A 19,456-nucleotide genomic window follows, 5' to 3' on the forward strand; every position below is an offset into this window, starting at 1 on the left:
TTGGACAATCTTGGAACTGTTGAGAATATGAGGACTATTGGAAATGGACAAAGTGTATTTTGCATTGTGAAATGGTCATGAGCTTTTGGCAACCAGGAGCAGAATGTTATGGTTTGGATGTGAGGTGCCCCCCCAAATGAGAGTCTTAACCCAATCAGTGAATTAGTCCCCTGATGGGATTAACTGAGTGGAAACTGAAGGTGGTGGGTAGAGTGTGGCTAGAGAAGGTGATCCCTGGGAGTGTGCCTTTGGGGCATATATTTCGTATGTGGAGTAGACACTCTGCTTGATCATCATGTGAGCTGCTTCCCTCCGCTAAACTCTCCCACCATGATGTTCAGCTTCCCTCAAGCCCCCAGGAATGGAGCTGACTGACAATGGATTGAGACCTCTGAAATCATGAGCCCTTAAATAAACTTTTCCTCAAGTTATTCTTGATGGGTCTTTTAGGCACAGCAGTGAAAAGGCTGACTAAAATAGGGCTGAAGATGTACTTCAGTTGTAGAGTGCCCCTGGGTTCAATCCCCAATACACCTCCCTCTCTCTCTCTCACACACACACTCACACACACACACACACACGCACACACACACACACAAAGATGGGAAAAAGAAAAATAAACAAAACTGTTAACAGCGGTTAAGTGGTTACCCCATAAGGGAAGATGCACAAGTTTTTTCTTTAAATTTTATCTCTATTTTATGTTTTATTTTTATCAATTTATTTATTTATTTATATTGAGGATTAATCTCAGGGGCACTTAACCATTGAGCCCTTTTTTATTTTTTGAGATAGGTCTAGCTAAATTGCTGAGGCTGGCCTAGAGCTTGTGATCCTCCTGCCTCAGCGTCCCAAGTCACTGGGATCACAGGTATGCATACCACTATGCTCAGCTTCTACACAATTTCATTTTTTAAACTATGTCCATATATATTGCTTATATAAGTTTTAAAGCTTACTTTTTAAATTTTTTTTTAGTTGTCAATGGATCTTTATCTAATTAATTTATTTATATGTGGTGCTGAGAATTGAACCCAGTGCCCCTCACACACGCTAGGCAAGTGCTCCACCACTGAGACATGACCCCAGCCCGTAAAACTTACTTTTAAAAACAAATCTTAATACTTTACTATGACTTCAGGGCCAAATGTCATGGTCTACATCTGTAATCCCAGCAATTTGGGAGGTTAAGGCAGGAGGATTGCAAGTCCAAAGCCAGCCTCAAAAACTTAGTGAGATCCTAAGTAACTTAGCAAGACCCTGTAGCAAAATTACAAATAAAAAGAACTGGGGATATGGCTCAGCAGTTAAGTGCCCCTGGGTTCAATCCCCAGTACAAATAAACTATGACTTCAAAGAGCAAGGTCTATGGATATTACATTTGTTTTAAGTCACAGTCATTGAACACATTTGGCACTCAAAAGATATTTATGAATGGTGTGTGAGGTTGTAGCTCAGTGATAGCACACTTGCCTAGCAAGTGGGGTTTGATTCTCAGCACCATATATAAATAAATAAAATAAAGGTCCATCAACAACTAAAAAGAAATATTTTTTAAAAAAAGGTATTTATGGATGAATGAAGAACCTGTTAAATGGAAGAGTATACAGATATAGACATTAACTAGAGTAAAAATTAGTTTTGAAAATGTGAAAAGATTTATGGATGCAGGAAGCTGAGGTGGCTGGGTTTAGTTTATTTAGTTTGCTTGGGTTTTTCTTTTATTTTGTTTTGGTACTGGGGATTGAACCCAGGGGTATTTTACCACTGAGCTGTATCTCTAGCCCTTTTATTATTTTTTTTATTTTGAGGCAAGGTCTCATTAGATTGCTTAGGGTCTTGCTAAATTGCTAAAGCTGGCCTCAAATTTGCAATCCTCCTGCTTCAGCTTCCACTGGAATTATAGACCTGCACCCTGCTCTTGGCCTAAGGTGACACGCACACACACACACACACACTTGGTTCTAAGAAGGACCAAGCCCAGATACAGGCAAGAGGAAGTCCTTGGGTTGGTTATAAGCCTGTCCCTAATATCTTTTGTCTTCCAACCTCAGTGAGGACCAGAATCTCTGAGCCCTACCCTACATTCTTAAGAGAAACTCTGAAAGCAGAAGAGGCTTTCCACCAAGAGGAAGATGGAGAACCATCCTAGAGATTTATTATAATCTGTTTCCTCTTTGGCTCTTGCTCTATCACATATATGTAAATCTCAAATAACCAAGCATCCCAAACATAGATCTTATAAATAAATCAGTAAGAAGTTAGAAGCCCCCGGCCAACCCCGTCTACTCTTCCTCTATCCTGCTATCTTGATGAAGCACCAAAGTCAAGTGCACAGTAGGAAGACATAAAGTATGAAGAGGAACACTTAATAAAGAACTTTTATAGGGGCTGGGGATGTGGCTCAAGTGGTAGCGTGCTCGCCTGGCATGCGCAAGGCACTGGGTTCGATCCTCAACACCACATAAAAGTGAAGTGAAGATATTGTGTCCACCTAAAACTAAAAAATAAATATTTAGGGGAAAAAAAAAAAAAGAACTTCTAGGGAAGTTCAGAGATCTCAAAGGACCCTGGTGCACAGCCAAAGAGCTGACAAGGTCCAGACCACGACTCTTCAGAGCAACAGAAAGCAGTTATAATCTCCTCTCAGCTCTGCTGTCACAGAAAGTTAATTACTTGTTGCATCAGCACTGTCAGAATCATCCTGGGGAGAGAAAAAAAGACAAAGCACCTGTAGGCTCTACAAAAAATGAACATTTATGTTTATAAATGCTGCTCGCGGCTGCCTACTCTCCATGTTTCCTTTCTGTTACCTTCTAAAACATACTTCTTAGGAGGCTAATAATGAAGGATTTTAACTTTGGATAATAAAATAAACCCTGGCACTCAATAAACAGCACTCTATTATGCATCACTTAGTTCCAGAATTTCAATAATTCTACTAATCCTACAGCTGTAAAGATGCTCAACAAGACCAGATCTGCTCTAGGATGGTGAAGGAGGGAGGGAGATGGAAGGGAGGACGCTCTTGGTTTTCTAAAACTTGCAGAACATTTGTCAAATTCAAATTTGGTTAATATGCACTGAGAACTATTGTGTGCTAGAGACCGGGATAGAAACTTTCTAGTGTGTTATTTTTTAAGGCCTAAAAAGAAACTGAAGAGTGGCGGGAAAGGCATTACTTACATCCAGGTCATCCATGGCAGGTGGAGGTCTCTTGGTGCTGACCTTTTTCAAAAGCTAATGGGAAGAAAAAATAGTCCCAAGAGTCAAGGAGGGTGAGGGAAGGATAACCTGCATACTGATGGACTACAGAAGAATGGTTCCAGCCAGAGCCTGCCAGACAACTACTCCCATCTTCAAAACCTGTAACACATCACTGAAATTAACTGGAGCCTGTCAGGTAGTGCATGTCTATAATCCCAGCAGCTCAAGAGGCTGAGGCAGGAGTATCGTGAGTTCAAAGCCAGCCTTAGCAATGTAGTAAGGCCCTAAGCAATGCAGAGAGACCCTGTTTCTAAATAAAATATTAAAAAATAGCTGGGAATGTGGATCACTGGTTAAGTTCCCCTGGGTTCAATCCCCATACAAAAAAATTAAAAAAACAAAAGTTCATTGTAAAAAAAGTAAACTTAAATACACATAGTCTTTACCCTTACTAATCCAGATTCATATCCCACCCCCTTCTCAACAGTGCTAGGGATCAAACCCATGGCCTCACACAGTCTAGGCAAGCACTACCACTGAGCTACATCCTCAACCCATGATACACACTTTATACTGTTTGGTGTTAGCTTCCCATGAAATGTTCTGGCTCAGGAAGAAAAAAAAAAACACAAAGAAAATAAAAGACAAGAATGTAAGTACTATGGGAAGCAATTTTGCTAAACTTGTTCAGAACACAGGCTACTCTATGAATAGTAATTGAATCTATATATAATTTCACACTAATGTTTATTCCTCTCATCCCTACTAAACACTGCATGAAATGTGTAAAGAGTAACAGCACCAATGAATAACCTACTAAGGATGCTTGACTATCCCTGCTTGGTCCTGATGACACTTCTCCAGAGAAATGTATGCAGAAAGACACAGAGAATGACCAAGATGGGCAAAACCCAGCAAGTGCTATATCTCTTACCTCTGCATAATGCTCCACGTGAGCCAGCTCTACCTCTTCATCCCCTTCCCAGTCTCTCCAGTTATCGAAGTCCACAGACAGCCACACTGGCTTCAAGAGGAAATACAGAGAGTCACAGGCAGGAAGAGCAGCATCAGGAATGCATGAAAAGATTATCAGTATGTGCATAGAAGGGTAAGAGGGTCAATGCGGTATAGTATTCCCAACAGCATCCCTTCTGACCAACTCCCCTCCAGGCTGACATGTTGTCATTGGCATCCACAAATATTTACCAAAAATCTATTAGCTGCTGAGCACAATGCCAGAAATGACAGGATCTGTAAAAGCACAGAAGCCCTGCCCTTAGGGGGACAACACATCTGGAAAAATATCATAAAGCATCATAGGAGTTAGTCAATCAAGACAGACAAGTGGCATTCCCTGGAATCAGAGGTGACACTTTGAGGCCCATGTTCCAAAGTGTCCTCATTTATATAGGGAAGACATCATTCACACATTCATTTAACAATATTTATTGAACATACACTATGGGTCAGACTCTGAGTTTGGTACTGGGATTATAAAAATGTTCAACAGACTGTCTCAGCCATCAGGAAGAAAGTGGGGGAAAGATACATTAAAAAAAAAAATCCACAGACAGTCTTGCACACAGTGTGAAAAGTATGGTGGTAGGATGAAACAGGGGATACCATGGGAACCCAGAAAGAAGGTAGGGGAACCCATACTTCTTGGAATAGCAGGGCCTTTAAGGATATGCAGGGGTTAGGTAGGTGAAGGCAAGAATGGTGGTAGATTTTCAGGAAAAAGACATGGCTTGAGCAAAATTACAAAGGTGAGGAAAACCTAGTTTGTACAACAAACAAACAAACAAACAAAAAAACCACAGAAACAAAACACTGCAAATAGCTTGCTGTGTCTGGAATGTAAACATGGAGCCAGAAAGTATGGGATGGGATTCTTGCCTTGCTACAGTACTTGGAATTCAACCCAAAGGGCAGGAGTTACAGCTCAAATACCTAAAAAAAAGGTCAGGGAGGTAATGAAAAAGAGTAACCTGAGGTGAAGTGTATACCCCATTTAAAGCTTCTGTTCAGCATTTGGGAATTTATATTAGCATAACCAGATTCTCCCAAATTGCAAAGAAGCTAATAATATGAATTTGTAGATAAAATATCTTACATTTTTAAATGCCAGCAAGCAATAAAAAATGTAAATGTAACCAATCAAAACAATTTTTATGCCAGGTAATGGTAGTGCACACCAGTGATTCAGGAAGCTGAGGCAGAAGGATCACAAGTTCAAGGCCAACCTGAGCAATTTAATGAGACTGTGTCTCAAAAATAAAAATAAAAAATTTTAAAAGGGTTAGAGATATAGCTCAGTAGAAGAGTATCTGCCTAGCATGCATGAGGCTCTGGGTTCAATCTCTAGTACTAAAGGAAAAAAAAATTGACACTGTGAAAAATATTAAAATAAATGTGAAAAAAGTCAGATTCATCCAGCAGGTGGCCAATTTTCAAGCTTTGGGTTTTTTGTGGTTGTTGTGTTTTGGGTATTAGGGACTGAACCCAGGAGTGCTCTATCATTGTCCTAGATTAACATCCTTTTTATATTTTACTTTGAGGCAGGGTCTCACTAAATTGTCCAGGTTGACCTTGAACTTGTGATCATTCTGCTCAGCCTCCCAGTAGCTGGGATTAAAGGCATGCATCACCATGCCCAGCTGAACTTTCAATCTTAAGGGGAGAAGCCACTGGAGGGTCTTATGTGGGAAAGTGTTAAGGTTAAGGTATGTTTTAGACAGTCTGCTTGGAGCAACACAGAGGATGGATTGTGGATGGGGCAAAAAATATGCAACAAACTTCCCCAAAGGGGCTGGGGTTGTAGCTCAGGGGTAGAATGCTTGCCTAGCACGTGTGAGGCACTGGGTTCCACCTTCAACACCACATCAAAATAAATAAAATATAGGTTTTGCATCCTTCTACAACTAATAATAATAATAATAGTAAAAACTTCCCAAAAAATACTGACGGAGGAGGTCTGAACCAGGAGGAAGTAATAATTTCAAAAATATTTAGGAGGTCAGCCAGGTATAGTGGTGACTGAGGCAGGAGTATCACAAGTTAGAGACCAGCCTCAGCAATTTAGTAAGACCCTATCTCAAAATAATAAATAAAGACTGTCTTTCCCTCTGGAGATAGCCTGCATTCTCCCTTGAATGTGTATTCCTTGCTTTACACCCAAGGCGTCTCTCTTGAGATTGTCCCCATTCTTCCTTTAATATATGTTTACTTTCCTAAATAAACCTCCATCTTTGTTTTGTTTTTTTGTTTGTTTTTTGGTACCGGGAGTTAAACTCGGGGTACTCAACCACTGAGCCACATCCCCGGCCTTATTTTTGTATTTTATTTAGAGACAGGGTCTCACTGAGTTGCTTAGCGCCTCACCATTGCTGAGGCTGGCTTTGAATTTGCTATTCTCCCGTCTCAGCCTCTCCAGCCGCTGGGATTACAGGAATGTGCCACCGCGCGAGGCTCCATCTATATTTTAAAAAATTAAATAAATAAAAATAAAAAGGGCTGGGGATGTAGTTCAGTGAGAGAGCACTCTGGGTTCAGTTCCTAGTACTGGGGATGTGGGTGAGGGAGGGCAGTATATTGAGTAGGAAGCAGGGCCTGATGAGTCATTGAATATTAACTGGAAAGGAAGCAAGGGCAATCCCAGAGGATGAACATAAACAGAGAGCACACAAGGAGCAAGCCACTCCCCACACACCTTGATATCTTCCTTGGTGAGCCGGGGCCAGGCCACCTTCTCCTTCCATTTCCTCACAAAGCAAGTAATAGAGCGGCCGGACCTCTTATCCTGGGAATCCTGCCAGATAGAAAGCCTCATTCTTAGGGTCTGAGTTTTCATATGAATCTCCTGGGCACCTTTTCCATCCAAACCTTACTTGACGCACCCCACCCTCACCTTGGAGTTCACTTTGGCGTAGAACTCAATCTCGTTGTACAACTCCACTCCATCACCATTCCTGCAGCTACGGAAATAATGAAATTGAGATGTGGGAGCCTGGGGGTGGGGGTGCGGATTAGGAAAACAGAAGTTCCTGGGAAGCGAGCCCCTTCATAGAGGAGGGCCATTACCTGAACACAATGCGATGATCCTCAATGAGCACATGGACATCCGTGCTGTCCTCAACACAAAATTCCATAAACACATACTTGGGCCTGTCATACCACAGGGTCCGGGCATGCTGCCTGAGAGGAGTGTGGTGGGGCTTCATAAGTGTGGGGAAGGGAATATAGGGCAGTTGGGTAAGATGAGGGATGGGACCTTAAAGGAACGTTCGGTGCCGCAGTTCTGTTAAAGTGGAGCAATACAAGACAGAGGGGGAGGAAGGGAGTGACGGGAGTGCGTAGATGTGGTGAGGGTGAACCTAGGTCGAATCAAAACTCACCCTACAAGTTACAGAGTTCTGGGGTCTTGGGCTCCCATGGGCCTCACTGAACCTGGGGTGCGCACTAGACTGGAAGGGAATCTCCAGGGAAAAGGGCGGAGGGAAAGGGGCAGTACCAAGGCCGGAAACACTTACCGTGCCATGGCTGCTCCACCTGCCCAGTGGCATTTGGAGTCCCAGGCAAAAGCCTCTATCTTTAGATACTGGGGACGCCCCCAGCAGCTGCCTCTCCTTATATGGTCGAGGGAAGGGTTGAGAGGGTGGGGAATGTGGCTCCACTGCCTAGAGATCTGCACTCTGGAGGGATTCTGGGAGAGTTTAAAACCTGTAGACTTTAACCTCTCAAAATCTACAGAAATGTACAGATGAGGAATAAACTGTGCACCCGCTTAAACCAGGAAAGGGCCATCCTAGACTCTGTACACAGGGAATGGCGTGTGCTCGGCTTCATTTACCTGTTTCTCCAACTTTTAGTACTCTCTGCCTAATTCAGAATAGGCGCTCAGGAGAAAATTATTGGCTCGAAAGAAGTCCCTGAGGGGCGTACTGCCCTCGGGAGGACTGCCCTCGGGTACGACCCAATTTTAAGCCCCGCCCTCCACTCCTCCCCTTTTTCCCTGCCTGCGCGCCGTTGCCATGGCAGTAAGGGGGCGCGGCTGACGTTCAGCAGTGTTTCCGGAAAGATGGCTGCTGTGGACGCTGCTGAGGAATCGGTAGCGGTGGTGGCGGCTGTTGAGGCAAAAGCAAAGAACGAAGAGGAGGAGGAAGAGGAATTGCTGCCACCATGCGAGGCGGTGCGCTGGGCCCCAGTAGGGGCGGTGGCCGAGACCGGGCCTGGGGTGTCTGCATTTTCGGAAGAGGCGGCAGCCGAGGAGCCCGGCACGGCCCGGGGTTCCCCGCCGGACTCGCCCAGCTGTACCTTGCGGCGGTTGCGGGCCGAGCGGCGGCGGCTGGATTCAGCGCTACTCGCGCTGTCCTCGCATTTCGCGCAGGTGCAGTTCCGCCTGCGCCAGGTGGTGCGGGGAGCACCGGCGGAGCAGCAGCGCCTCTTGCGCGAGCTGGAAGAATTCGCCTTCCGCGGCTGCCCTCACGTCCTGGGTTACGAGGGGCCCGGGAACCCTGCCAGCGACGAGGGCGACAGGCTGCCCGGGGACCGGCCACGGTTGCGGGGCGAGGACCAGGTGAGCCGCCGGGGCTGGGCCCCAAGAGATTTAGGAATAGGGAGTTAAGTGAGTGGCGTTGCTAACGCAGACGGAAGTATAAAGGAGAGAACAGATTCAACTAGGCGGTTATGGATATGTCAGAGACAGGGAGACTGGAGCCAGATGTGGATGGCATAAGAGAACTAAGCGGCCAGGGAACTTGTGAGAGGTGCATACTGAAGGTATGGGAAAAGTGCTCTGATGATGCGAGGAGAGGGAGCAGAGTTTTGAGAAGACAACGGGACAACGAGTGCAGCGGTGCTCCCACTTACCTTACCCGCTCCTCATTAAAAAAAAAAAAAAAAAAAATCCTGGCCACCTTTTTTGGTGCTGGAGATTGAATCCAGCGCCTTGCGCTTGCTACGCACGGGATCTATCATGGAGCTACACTCTCAGTCTTAAACACTTTTGTTGATGGGGTACTCTGACTATGGGGATTAGAATTGGAAAGTGAACTGGAATCCGTGGAAATTTAGATTAATTTCTGTGCTTTCCTGTAAATCTAGGTAGTCTTTAATCTTTATACCCTCTTATCTGGTGAGAACTTGGATGAACAGCACAATCTCCTATTAACTGAAAAAAACATGACACCTGATTATATAAATTTCCTAACATTGGGGCTGGGGATGAGGCTCAAGCAGTAGCATGCTCGCCTGGCATGTGTGCGGCCCGGGTTCGATTCTCAGCACCACATACAAAGATGTTGTGTCAGCCGAAATCTAAAAATAAATATTAAAAAATTATCTCTCTCTCTCTCTCTCTCTAAAAAAAAAAAAAAAAAAAAAAAAATCCTAACATTGGTATTTTCAAACTGCTCTTTCATCCTGCTTAATAACTAGATATTCTAAATGAGGTCCTCTAGTAACTGACAAGATGGATTCAGTTTCCCTGCGTTGAGAAGCAATGAAACTATGTATTCCACACCAAGAAAAAGTTTCCTTACAAGTTTTGAATCTCTGGAAGTGAATTCATGTAGGTAGCTTGTTGGAGGCGTTGAAACACACTGCCTTTTTACTCTTCAAATTACAACTCACGTGTGGCTTTCTTCCCACTCAAATTGATTTTAGCCAACAAAGTTTATCAGCAGCAGATATTGACTTATTTTAATCAGAACAGTTTTCAGTGCAATCCTGTATTTACTGTTCCACCCTTTTTTCCACATCCACAGATAAGTACACAAGGAATAGCCACCTTAAATTGCCAGACTTGAAGATTAGAAAAGAGAATTAGTTTTGCAAGGTCCATTTCAGGATGGAAAAGCACCAAAGATTCTATGTGAATATGGCACACTTCATTGTTCATTTTCACTTTCAGAAACAGTGTAGCACTATTTATTTTAAAAATGTTTTTAATCAGTTGTTTTTTGCAGTACTGGGAATTGAATTCAGGGGTGTGACTCCCACTGAGCAAAGTCTCCAGCCCTTTTTATTTATTGATTTTTGTTTATTTATTTATTTATTTTTGATACTGTGGAATTAAACCCAGGGGTGCTCTACTACTGAGCCTCCCCAGACCTTTTATATTTTTTCTTTTGAAACAGGGCCTAAGTTTCCAAGGCTGGCCACAAACTTGCTGTCCTCCTAACTAGGGTGGTGGCTCATGCCTGTAATCCCAGTGACTTAGAAGGCTGAGGCAAGAGGAGGCCAGCCACAGCAATTTAATGAGACTCTGTATCAAAATTAAAAATAAAAAGTGTTGGAAATATGGCTCAGTGGTAGAGTGTCCCTGACTCAACTTCGCACTCCTGACTCAACCTTCCAATTCACCAGGATTATAGGCATGTGCCACCATGCCCAGATGGTTTTTTATTTTGAGACAGGGTCTCACTAAATTGCTGAGGCTGGTCTTGAACTTGAGATCCTTCTGCCTCAGTCTCTCAGGGTAACACTTAAAAAAAAAAAAAAAAACTAGCGGGTCTACCTAATAAACAGATAGAATCTTATGTGCATATGTTGACCTGTGAACAGGTAGTAACTAAGTGGGGGACATCTTTGAACTGAATAATTTACTTATTGGTTCCATTTTGTTGTTGTGTTGGTGATAGTGCTGGGAATGGAACCAAGGGCCTCACGAATGCTAGGCAAAGCCATATGACTGAGTTACATCCCCAGTCTCCCCAATTTTTTTAAGCCAATATTGTATCTCAGTTCACACTAGGAATGATATCTATTATTTCCTGCTTTGCACCAGAGCTCATTGTTCTCTCCTATTAAATTTATTGCCCCACACTCCAGCAAATATCATACCATAGCTACCATAGCAAGAGATAGAATTCAGCAGATTTAGTCCTGAAAACAGAATTATGATTTATGTCTGATTTCTTTCTTCTTTGGCTTCACAAAGTTGGGATACAATGAAAACAGAAATAAAGTCTATTTTCCCAGGTCTTTCTCCTTAGGCTAGTTAGATAACTTCCTTCAGTCAGAGTTCATTATTTGGAATTTGTCATTCACTACCTAATTTAGTTCAGTAACATGTAACAAATAGGTACTGAGAAGCCAGGAGCAGTGGTACACACCTGAAACCCCAGTGACTAAAGAGGCTGAGGTGGCAGGAAAATCTCAAGTTTGAGGCTAGCCTCAGCAACCTGTGGAGATCCTGTCTCAAACCAAAAATTAAAAAAAGACTGGAGATATAGCTCAGAAGTACATCACCCCTGGGTTCAATCCCCAGTACTGGGAGGAAAAAAAAGTACTGAGAACTCATCCTATGCTGGTCACTGTACTTGGTATTGGTAATCAAAGTCAAGGCCCTTACCCTTAAGAAGCTGAGAAATTACTGGAGGCAGAATCATAAAAGTGTGTGCAAAATACTGAGGAGGAAATTATTCATCCTGCCTGGAGAAATCAGGAAAACTTCTTAAAGGCAAGCTAAGACTTTACGAAGTAGGGGAAAGAGGACAGGATTCCAGGAAAAAACTGTAACAGAAAGGTTTGGAGAAGGGTATCCTAAAGAAAGACTTGCTTTTGTGTTGAGCAAAGCTAATGCAAGAGGATTGCTTTATAAATACTTGAACGAAAAGTTAAATTTGTTGCTTTTCATTTTTTTCTCTCATGCATTACTTCTGGAGGGCTTGGTAAGTACCTTTTTAAGGTTAAATTTAATACTGTTATAGACTTCTAGTTTAAAATGTAGCCTTATACCTACAAATAACTTGCCGGTTTAGCTTTTTTAAATTTTATTTTTTTAAATTTATTTGTTTTGCAGTGCTGGGATCAAATCCAGGGCCTCAGATATTCAGGAGAAGTGCTCTACTTCTGAGCTATGCCCCCAGCACCTGCTTTTTTGGTTTTGATAGTCAAGAAAGGCAAGGAAAAGCCAGTATCTAAGAATATATTAGCAGCACTTTACCATCTTGAAGATTTTTTAATAATTTAAGTGTAGAAATTATCTGGTAGCCAATAGCAAAAAAAGGAATTACTTCTAGAAGATCTTAACCAGACTTAACAAAACAAGGGGCTGGGGATACATAACTTAGTAGTAGATTGCATAGGGCCCTGGGTTGGATCCAAAGCACTGCCCACAAATAAATAAATAACAGTGATCCTGACCTTCCCACCCCATTACTTGTAGATGTTTCTCATTGGCACCTTCATTTGATTGTTTTAATTTTTTTTAAGTATCCTATAATCTTATCAGAGGAAATGGAGGAGATTTGAACCTTAAGAAAATTGGTTATGAGTTAAAAAGCCTTTCTTTAAACCTGACCCCCAGATTCTCTTGCAAAATTTAGCTGCACAAGGTATTCAGGAGTTAAGCTATGGTCTTTGGTTGTGGATGATGGCATGTTTAATTCCTGGGAGGCACTCTTGGCTAAGAACGGGTTGTCTCTATCCCAACTAGACCTTTAAAAAACAAAAAGTTTTAACAAAAGACTTCTTTGTATTTATATCCTGTTTCCAATAAAGGACAGACACTTTGTGAGTTTTTTTTTTTTTTTTTTTTTTCAGTGCTGGGGATCAAATACAGGGCTTGCATATGCTAGGCAAGTGCTGTATCACCAAGCTATGCCTCCAGCGCCAGAACTTCTTTAAGAAAACATGTATATAATAAATTGCCCTATAGCTGGTGCACCCAGCCTATAGTCCTAGCTGCTGGTGGGAGGTGCTGGAATAAGAGGAACACTTGAGCCCACGAGCCCAAGACCAGTCTGGGCAACACAGTGAGACCTGTTTCAAAATAAATAAATAAATCACCTTGGGTGGAATAATTATTATTACTTTCGACCTATCTTGTCAATTGAGTGTTTCATATTTTCCTGATCATTATTGGTTTGAGGGGGGTGTTTTTATTTTGTTGGCACAGGGGATTGAATATAGGGGTACTTTACCATTGAGCTACATTTCCAGCTCTCTTTATTTTTCATTTTGAGACAGGGTCTCACTATTTTGCTTAGGGCCTTGCTAAATTGCTGAGGCTGACCTCAAACTTGCCATGCTCCTGAGTTTTGGGATTACAGATGTGCATAACCATAGCCAACCAAAAAGATTCTTAATGTGTCCTGAGTTTCTCTTCTGTGAAATGGACCAAGTATTTTTCTTTTCTTAGAGTGAGCGGGAAAAACAAGAGCGTCTGGAAACCCAGAGGGAGAAACAGAAGGAACTGATATTACAGCTCAAGACTCAGCTAGATGACCTGGAAACATTTGCCTATCAAGAGGGCAGTTACGACTCCCTGCCTCAATCTGTGGTCTTGGAAAGACAGAGGGTGAGCAGGCCTCAGAGGCACCTCCATCATTACACAAGGTTAACTTGTCCCTGCCAACATTCCCAGAATAGCTTCTCCAAGTTCAGTTTACCTGTGGCCTCACTGAGAATCCCTACTGGTTCAAATCAAAAGGAAATTTTACTCTCATATAGAGCCATTCTTTATTTACACATGGAAAATACATGTTCAAATTGTTTCTAATAATGTTGCTCGAAAATTTGTGCTGTAATATACCTTGATGTTTTATAGAGTTGTCCTTTGGTTGTCTAAAGTAAGGCAAGAAGAGAAAAGATTTTAAGAAAAATCAGTATACATTCTCTTGGAAACCTTTAGAGGAAACTAAATGTGAGGCTTCTTTGGGTTATTCATACTTTTGTTTTACTGAGTGAAAGCTGATTGTCCTGGTAAAAAAATTACAGTGTGTAAAAGGAGCCATTTCTATCAGAGAGGAACTAAAGGTTCTTGTTATGTTAAAAGTAGTAGAGCCTGATCTTGATCAACAGTTGGATATTCTCACAAATTTGGAGGTCTGCTGAGTTTTGATTTCCATTTAAAGATATACTCCTTGCTTAAGAGTCTTCTTTCTGGGGCTGGGGATGTGGCTCAAGCGGTAGCGCGCTCACCTGGCATGCGTGCGGCCCCGGTTTGATCCTCAGCACCATATACAAACAAAGATGTTGTGTCCGCCGAAAAATAAAAAATAAATATTAAAAATCCAAAAAAAAAAAAAAAAAAGAGTCTTCTTTCTGGGGCTGGGGATGTGGCTCAAGCGGTAGCGCGCTCGCCTGGCATGCGTGCGGCCCGGGTTCGATCCTTAGCACCACATACAAACAAAGATGTTGTGTCTGCCAAAAACTAAAAAATAATGATTATAAAATTCCCTCTCTCTCTCTCTCTCTCTCTGTCTCTCACCTCTCTCTTAAAAAAAAAAAGGGAAAAAAAAAGATTCTTCTTTCTAACCCTTCTTTCTAACCCTTTGAGAATTCTAAAGTGTATGTTCATTGCTTATGGTCCTGATAGGTGATCATAGATGAGTTAATAAAGAAACTGGACATGAATCTGAATGAGGACATCAGTTCCCTATCCACTGAAGAGCTTCGTCAGCGTGTGGATGCAGCAGTGGCTCAAATTGTCAACCCAGCCCGAGTGAAAGAACAATTGGTTGAGCAACTGAAAACCCAGATCCGAGATCTTGAGATGTTCATCAGCTTTATCCAAGGTCAGAGAAGAGATTGGAGATAGAAGGGTGGATGGATGTCATACTAATTATATTTATTCTGAGTACTAATACCTAAAGGTACCAGTTATGTTTTTCTTTTTTCAGACTGGTTCTCTTAGTATTGCCCAGGCTGACCTTGAATTTGTGGGTCTAAGCAATTTTCCCACACCCCAAGTAGACTAGTAGACTATAGGCATACACCACGCACCACTGGCCCTGGCTAAGGTGCTAGTTCTTTTTTTTTTTTTTTTAAGTTGTATTGCTTTGCTAGCAAAGGAGAAACACAGGCTGTGATTCCCCCCATCAGCAGGAACAGTGGGCTTTTAAAAGAGGTGATTCAAAGGCTACATTCCACTTGTTTTCTGTTGGAGTTCTAATTCACTTGTTAATATGGGAGATAGTCATTTCTGAGATCTTCTGGTACCATCCCCAAAGTCTGGCTTGCTTTGTTCCTATGGTGGGTGTGTACTCAAGGATAGGTAAATCTGCTTAAAATGGGGAATCCTGTTTTCCCCTGAGATTAGGGACTAGGAGAGATTAGGGAGGAGCAGGGAGAGAGGAAGAGAAAGAAACATGTCCATTTTAAAAATAAGTTGCAGTAGTAGAACAGCAAGGGCTACATTCAAAGCATAAAGTGGACCACTGTTACATTGCTAGTTCTTAATGTACTATTTAAGAGGTCTTACCTGCATGATAGAGTAGAAGGAACATGGGTTTTAGAACCAGGTAAAGTTCCAGTTCTGCCACTTCCTGGCTTTATATCTTTGGGCGGGTTACTAACTGCTTTTGTTTCTTTCAATTATTTATTTATTTATTTATTTATTTTTATTTATATATGACAGTGGAATACTTAAAATTCTTATTACATACATAGAGCACAATTTTTCATACCTCTGATTGTATACATAGTATATTCACACCAATTCGTGTCTTCATACCTGTACTTTGGATAATAATGATCATCACATTCCACCATCATTAATTACCCCATGCCCCCTCCCTTCCCCTCCAACCCCCCCCCCTTTAGTTTCTCTCATCTGAAAAATGATTATTCAAGCTTCATTTACTAAACAAATATTTATTGAGCCAACTACAATATGTCAGTCACTATTTTATGCAATGAAATAAGAATTTATAAGATTTTTGGCATACAGTAGATATCATTAAATATTTGTTAAAATTTTTTTAGTTGCAGATGGACACAATGCCTTTGTTTTATTTATTTGCTTTTTTTTTTTTTTTTTTGAATTTTTTTTTTAGTTGTAGATGGACACAATACATTTATTTTATTTGTTTATGTGGTGCCAAGGATCGAACCCAGTGCCTCATGCATGCTAGGCAAGGTCTCTACCACTGAGCCACAACTCCATCCCCTATTTATTTGCTTTCATGTGGTGCTGAGAATCGAACCCCATGCCTCACACATGGCTAGGCAAGTGCTTTATTACTGAGCCACAACTCCAGCCTGACATCATTAAATAGTATTTTTCCTTTAAAAATTTGCCACATAGACTAAATAACTGTCTCACCTTTGTAACTTCTGATTACAGATGAAGTAGGAAGCCCCTTACAGACAGGTGGTGGACAGTGTGAGTGCAAGGCCAGTGGGAAGACAGGAAATGGCTCCACCAGAACAGGCAGCAGCAGACTGCCTCCAGGAAACATCAAAAGTAAGTGCACCTTCCAGAACAGGAAAGTCCATAGAGACAGAAAGTAGATTAGTGATTGTTTAGGTATGGGGAAGAAATGGGGAAATGCTAATGGTGCAGAATTTTTTTTTGGGGGGGAGGGGGATGAACAAAACATTTTATAATTGATTACCACAATGGTTGCACAACTGAATATAGTAAAAAAAAAACACCAGGGCTGGGATGGGTAGCTTAATGGTAGAATACTTACTTAGCATGCACAAGGCCCTAGGTTCAATTCCCAGTATCAAAAAACAAACAAAAAGAAAACAAACCAAAACCCACTAGATTGTACACTTTAAGTGGGTAAATTATGTGAAGCATGAATTTTATCTCAATGCAGCCACAATTACTAAAAATATAAGTCAGTTCAACTACATCTTAGATGAGTCTTGCCTTTGTGTGTCACACATACTATTGCACAGAAGCAAGACTTGATCTCACCCTGTTACTTACAGAATGTTCCTCTGTGCCATTATGGCCTCCTACTGACCAGCCATTATCTTTTCTAAACAGTGAAGACAGAAGATGTGAAGAGAGTCCGGGAGACAGGGCTACACCTGATGAGAAGAGCGTTGGCTGTGCTCCAGATCTTTGCTGTTAGCCAGTTTGGTTGTGCCACAGGCCAGATCCCTCAAACCCTATGGCAGAGAGGCCAGGCCGACAGAGACTACTCCCCCTTACTGAAGAAGCTGGAGGTATCAGTAGATAGAGTGAAACAGTTAGCCTTGAGATACCAGTCACATGACCATGTTATCACCTCTGCCAACCTCCAGGACCTCTCTCTGGGAGGCAAGGATGAGCTGACCACGGCTGTGCGGAAGGAACTAACAGTGGCTGTGAGGGACCTGCTGGCCCATGGACTCTATGCTTCTTCCCCTGGGATGAGCCTTGTCATGGCCCCCATTGCTTGTTTGTTGCCAGCCTTCTCCTCAGCCCCTGAGACCATGCATCCCTGGGAGCTCTTTGTAAAGTACTACCATGCTAAGAACGGCCGTGCTTATGTGGAATCCCCAGCCCGGAAGCTGTCCCAGTCCTTTGCCCTGCCCGTTACGGGTGGCACTATTGTGACCCCCAAACAGAGTCTACTGACAGCCATCCACATGGTGCTGACAGAGCATGACCCTTTCAAGCGCAGTGCAGACTCAGAGCTGAAAGCCTTAGTGTGCATGGCCCTGAATGAACAGCGTCTAGTATCCTGGGTGAACCTCATCTGTAAGTCAGGATCACTCATTGAACCACACTACCAGCCCTGGAGCTATATGGCCCACACAGGCTTCGAGAGTGCCCTCAACCTGCTCAGTCGCCTCAGCAGCCTCAAATTTAGCCTCCCTGTGGACTTAGCCGTGCGCCAACTGAAGAACATCAAGGATGCCTTTTGATGAGACTGCCTGGACAGCTCCTCACTCTGTAGATGTGTTAGACTTCTAGAATAAGAGAAAGTGGTCTGAGGAGGGATGAAAGACATTTTTTCTATACTCTGCTTAGGTGGCCAGCAAAATATTTTCCCTCCATCAAGTTAGTATCTTGGAAAGATGTGCTGGAGACCCTCTTATTTAAAAGGTTCTCACAACTGGTTGCGGTGGCATATGCCTATAATTCCAGTGACTCAGAAGGCTGAAATAGGAGGATCGTAAGTTCAAGGCCAGCCTTGGCAACTTAACAGAGACTCTGTCTCAAAATAAAAAATGAAAAGGGTTGGGGATATGACATAGTAGCAGAGTGCCCCTGGTTTCAATCCCCAGTACCAAAAAATAAAGTAAAATAAAAAGGTTTTCAGGGTCAGAGGTGTGACTCAGGGGTAGAGCTCCTGCTTAGGATAAACAAGGCTCTAGGTTAGTTCAATAAATAAACAAAATTTTCTGTCTCAGCATGCACTGCAATGTACATGTGGGCATATGTGTTTGAGCCTTTGTAAAAGGAATCAGGGCACACAGCTAATGTCTCAACTTATTGTGCCATATCTGAGATTTAGAAAACTTGGGTTGCTCTAATCATTCCATGGCAGTAAGTAACAACATGAATGAATTGTTGTTTCAGAGATATATTTGTGTTGAGACTCCTGTTAGTCAAGTTGGGAACTATCTTCCTTTATATGAAACAAGTTTGAAATTTAGAAAGTTTAGGTCAAGAATTTAAATTCTTTTTACAAATATTGATTCCTCTTTCTTCCTGATTCCAATATCAGAGAAGACTGTATATTCCAAGGCTTCCTGTAAATTTTAAGAATGTGAATATTTAAGAATAATATTTCTCTCTCTCTCTCTTTTTTTTTTTTTTTTTTTTTTTTAGTACTGGGAATTAAACCCAGAGGCACTTTATCATTGAGCTATACCCGCAACCCTTTTTATTTTTTATATTAAGACAGGGTCTTGCCTAGTTCTTGAGGCTGACCTTGAACTTTTGATCCTTCTGTCTCAGCTCCAGAGTATCTTGAGATTATAGGCATGCTCTACTGCACCTGGTTGAAAATAACTTTTTAAAGGGAGTTAACCACAAGTTAATATAAGCCTCTTTTCTTGAATAGTAAGAACTGAAATCTTCCTGATAAGGTAGTCCTCATAGTGCAAACAGGGTTTTTTTTTTTGTTGTTGTTTATGAGGAATGGGAACCCACGTCTGATATTATGTCCTCTAGCAAGTACTTTCTTCTGTGTTCCTCTCAATAAGACTGACGGTCTGTTGAAGGAAATGTTTTCAAGATATACTTCTCAAGAGAATTCTTGCTGCTCAAATATGTATAGGAGTAGGTATCAATAACTAGGGGCTATGCACCCTGGGTTGTGAATCTCTAAGCACCACTTGTCCTGGAGGCTAAATGATGGAAGAGATCTGATCTTGCAGTGAGGACTGCATTGGGGATTGGAACTATGGCAGATCACTGTTTACAGACCAGTGTTTCATTATTAACTGACTCTAGAGTGGTCCTTTTGGGTCTTCAATATTTTAGCCTTTTTAGTTTCTCTTTCATTCAGCTTGTGGTGGGTACTGCTCCAGGACTGTCCAAAGATGGGTAAAATATATTGCTCCAAACACTAAA

General features: G+C 42.1%; 2 protein-coding genes across 2 annotated transcripts; one reads left to right on the top strand and one right to left on the bottom strand.

Moving 5' to 3' along the window:
* Window positions 1–1,676: 1,676 nt before the first annotated feature.
* Window positions 1,677–8,064, bottom strand: Ptges3l (prostaglandin E synthase 3 like). The gene is made up of 7 exons (XM_046446606.2): window positions 7,737–8,064; window positions 7,288–7,401; window positions 7,115–7,181; window positions 6,917–7,015; window positions 4,142–4,231; window positions 3,187–3,240; window positions 1,677–2,704 (listed from the first exon to the last, which is right to left on the bottom strand). Exons 1-7 carry the CDS (start codon window positions 7,742–7,744, stop codon window positions 2,669–2,671), a joined length of 468 nt encoding a protein of 155 aa, XP_046302562.1. The 5' UTR covers window positions 7,745–8,064; the 3' UTR covers window positions 1,677–2,668.
* A 185-nt stretch (window positions 8,065–8,249) lies between these two features.
* Window positions 8,250–19,456, top strand: Rundc1 (RUN domain containing 1). The gene is made up of 5 exons (XM_046446604.2): window positions 8,250–8,782; window positions 13,352–13,510; window positions 14,531–14,729; window positions 16,280–16,399; window positions 16,934–19,456. Exons 1-5 carry the CDS (start codon window positions 8,285–8,287, stop codon window positions 17,797–17,799), a joined length of 1,842 nt encoding a protein of 613 aa, XP_046302560.1. The 5' UTR covers window positions 8,250–8,284; the 3' UTR covers window positions 17,800–19,456.

The sequence above is a fragment of the Marmota monax genome, unplaced genomic scaffold, assembly GCF_021218885.2.
Source record: "Marmota monax isolate L192 unplaced genomic scaffold, Marmota_monax_Labrador192_F-V1.1 WCK01_AAM20220418_F8-fsc00346, whole genome shotgun sequence".
In the NCBI taxonomy this organism is placed as follows: Eukaryota; Metazoa; Chordata; class Mammalia; order Rodentia; family Sciuridae; genus Marmota; species Marmota monax.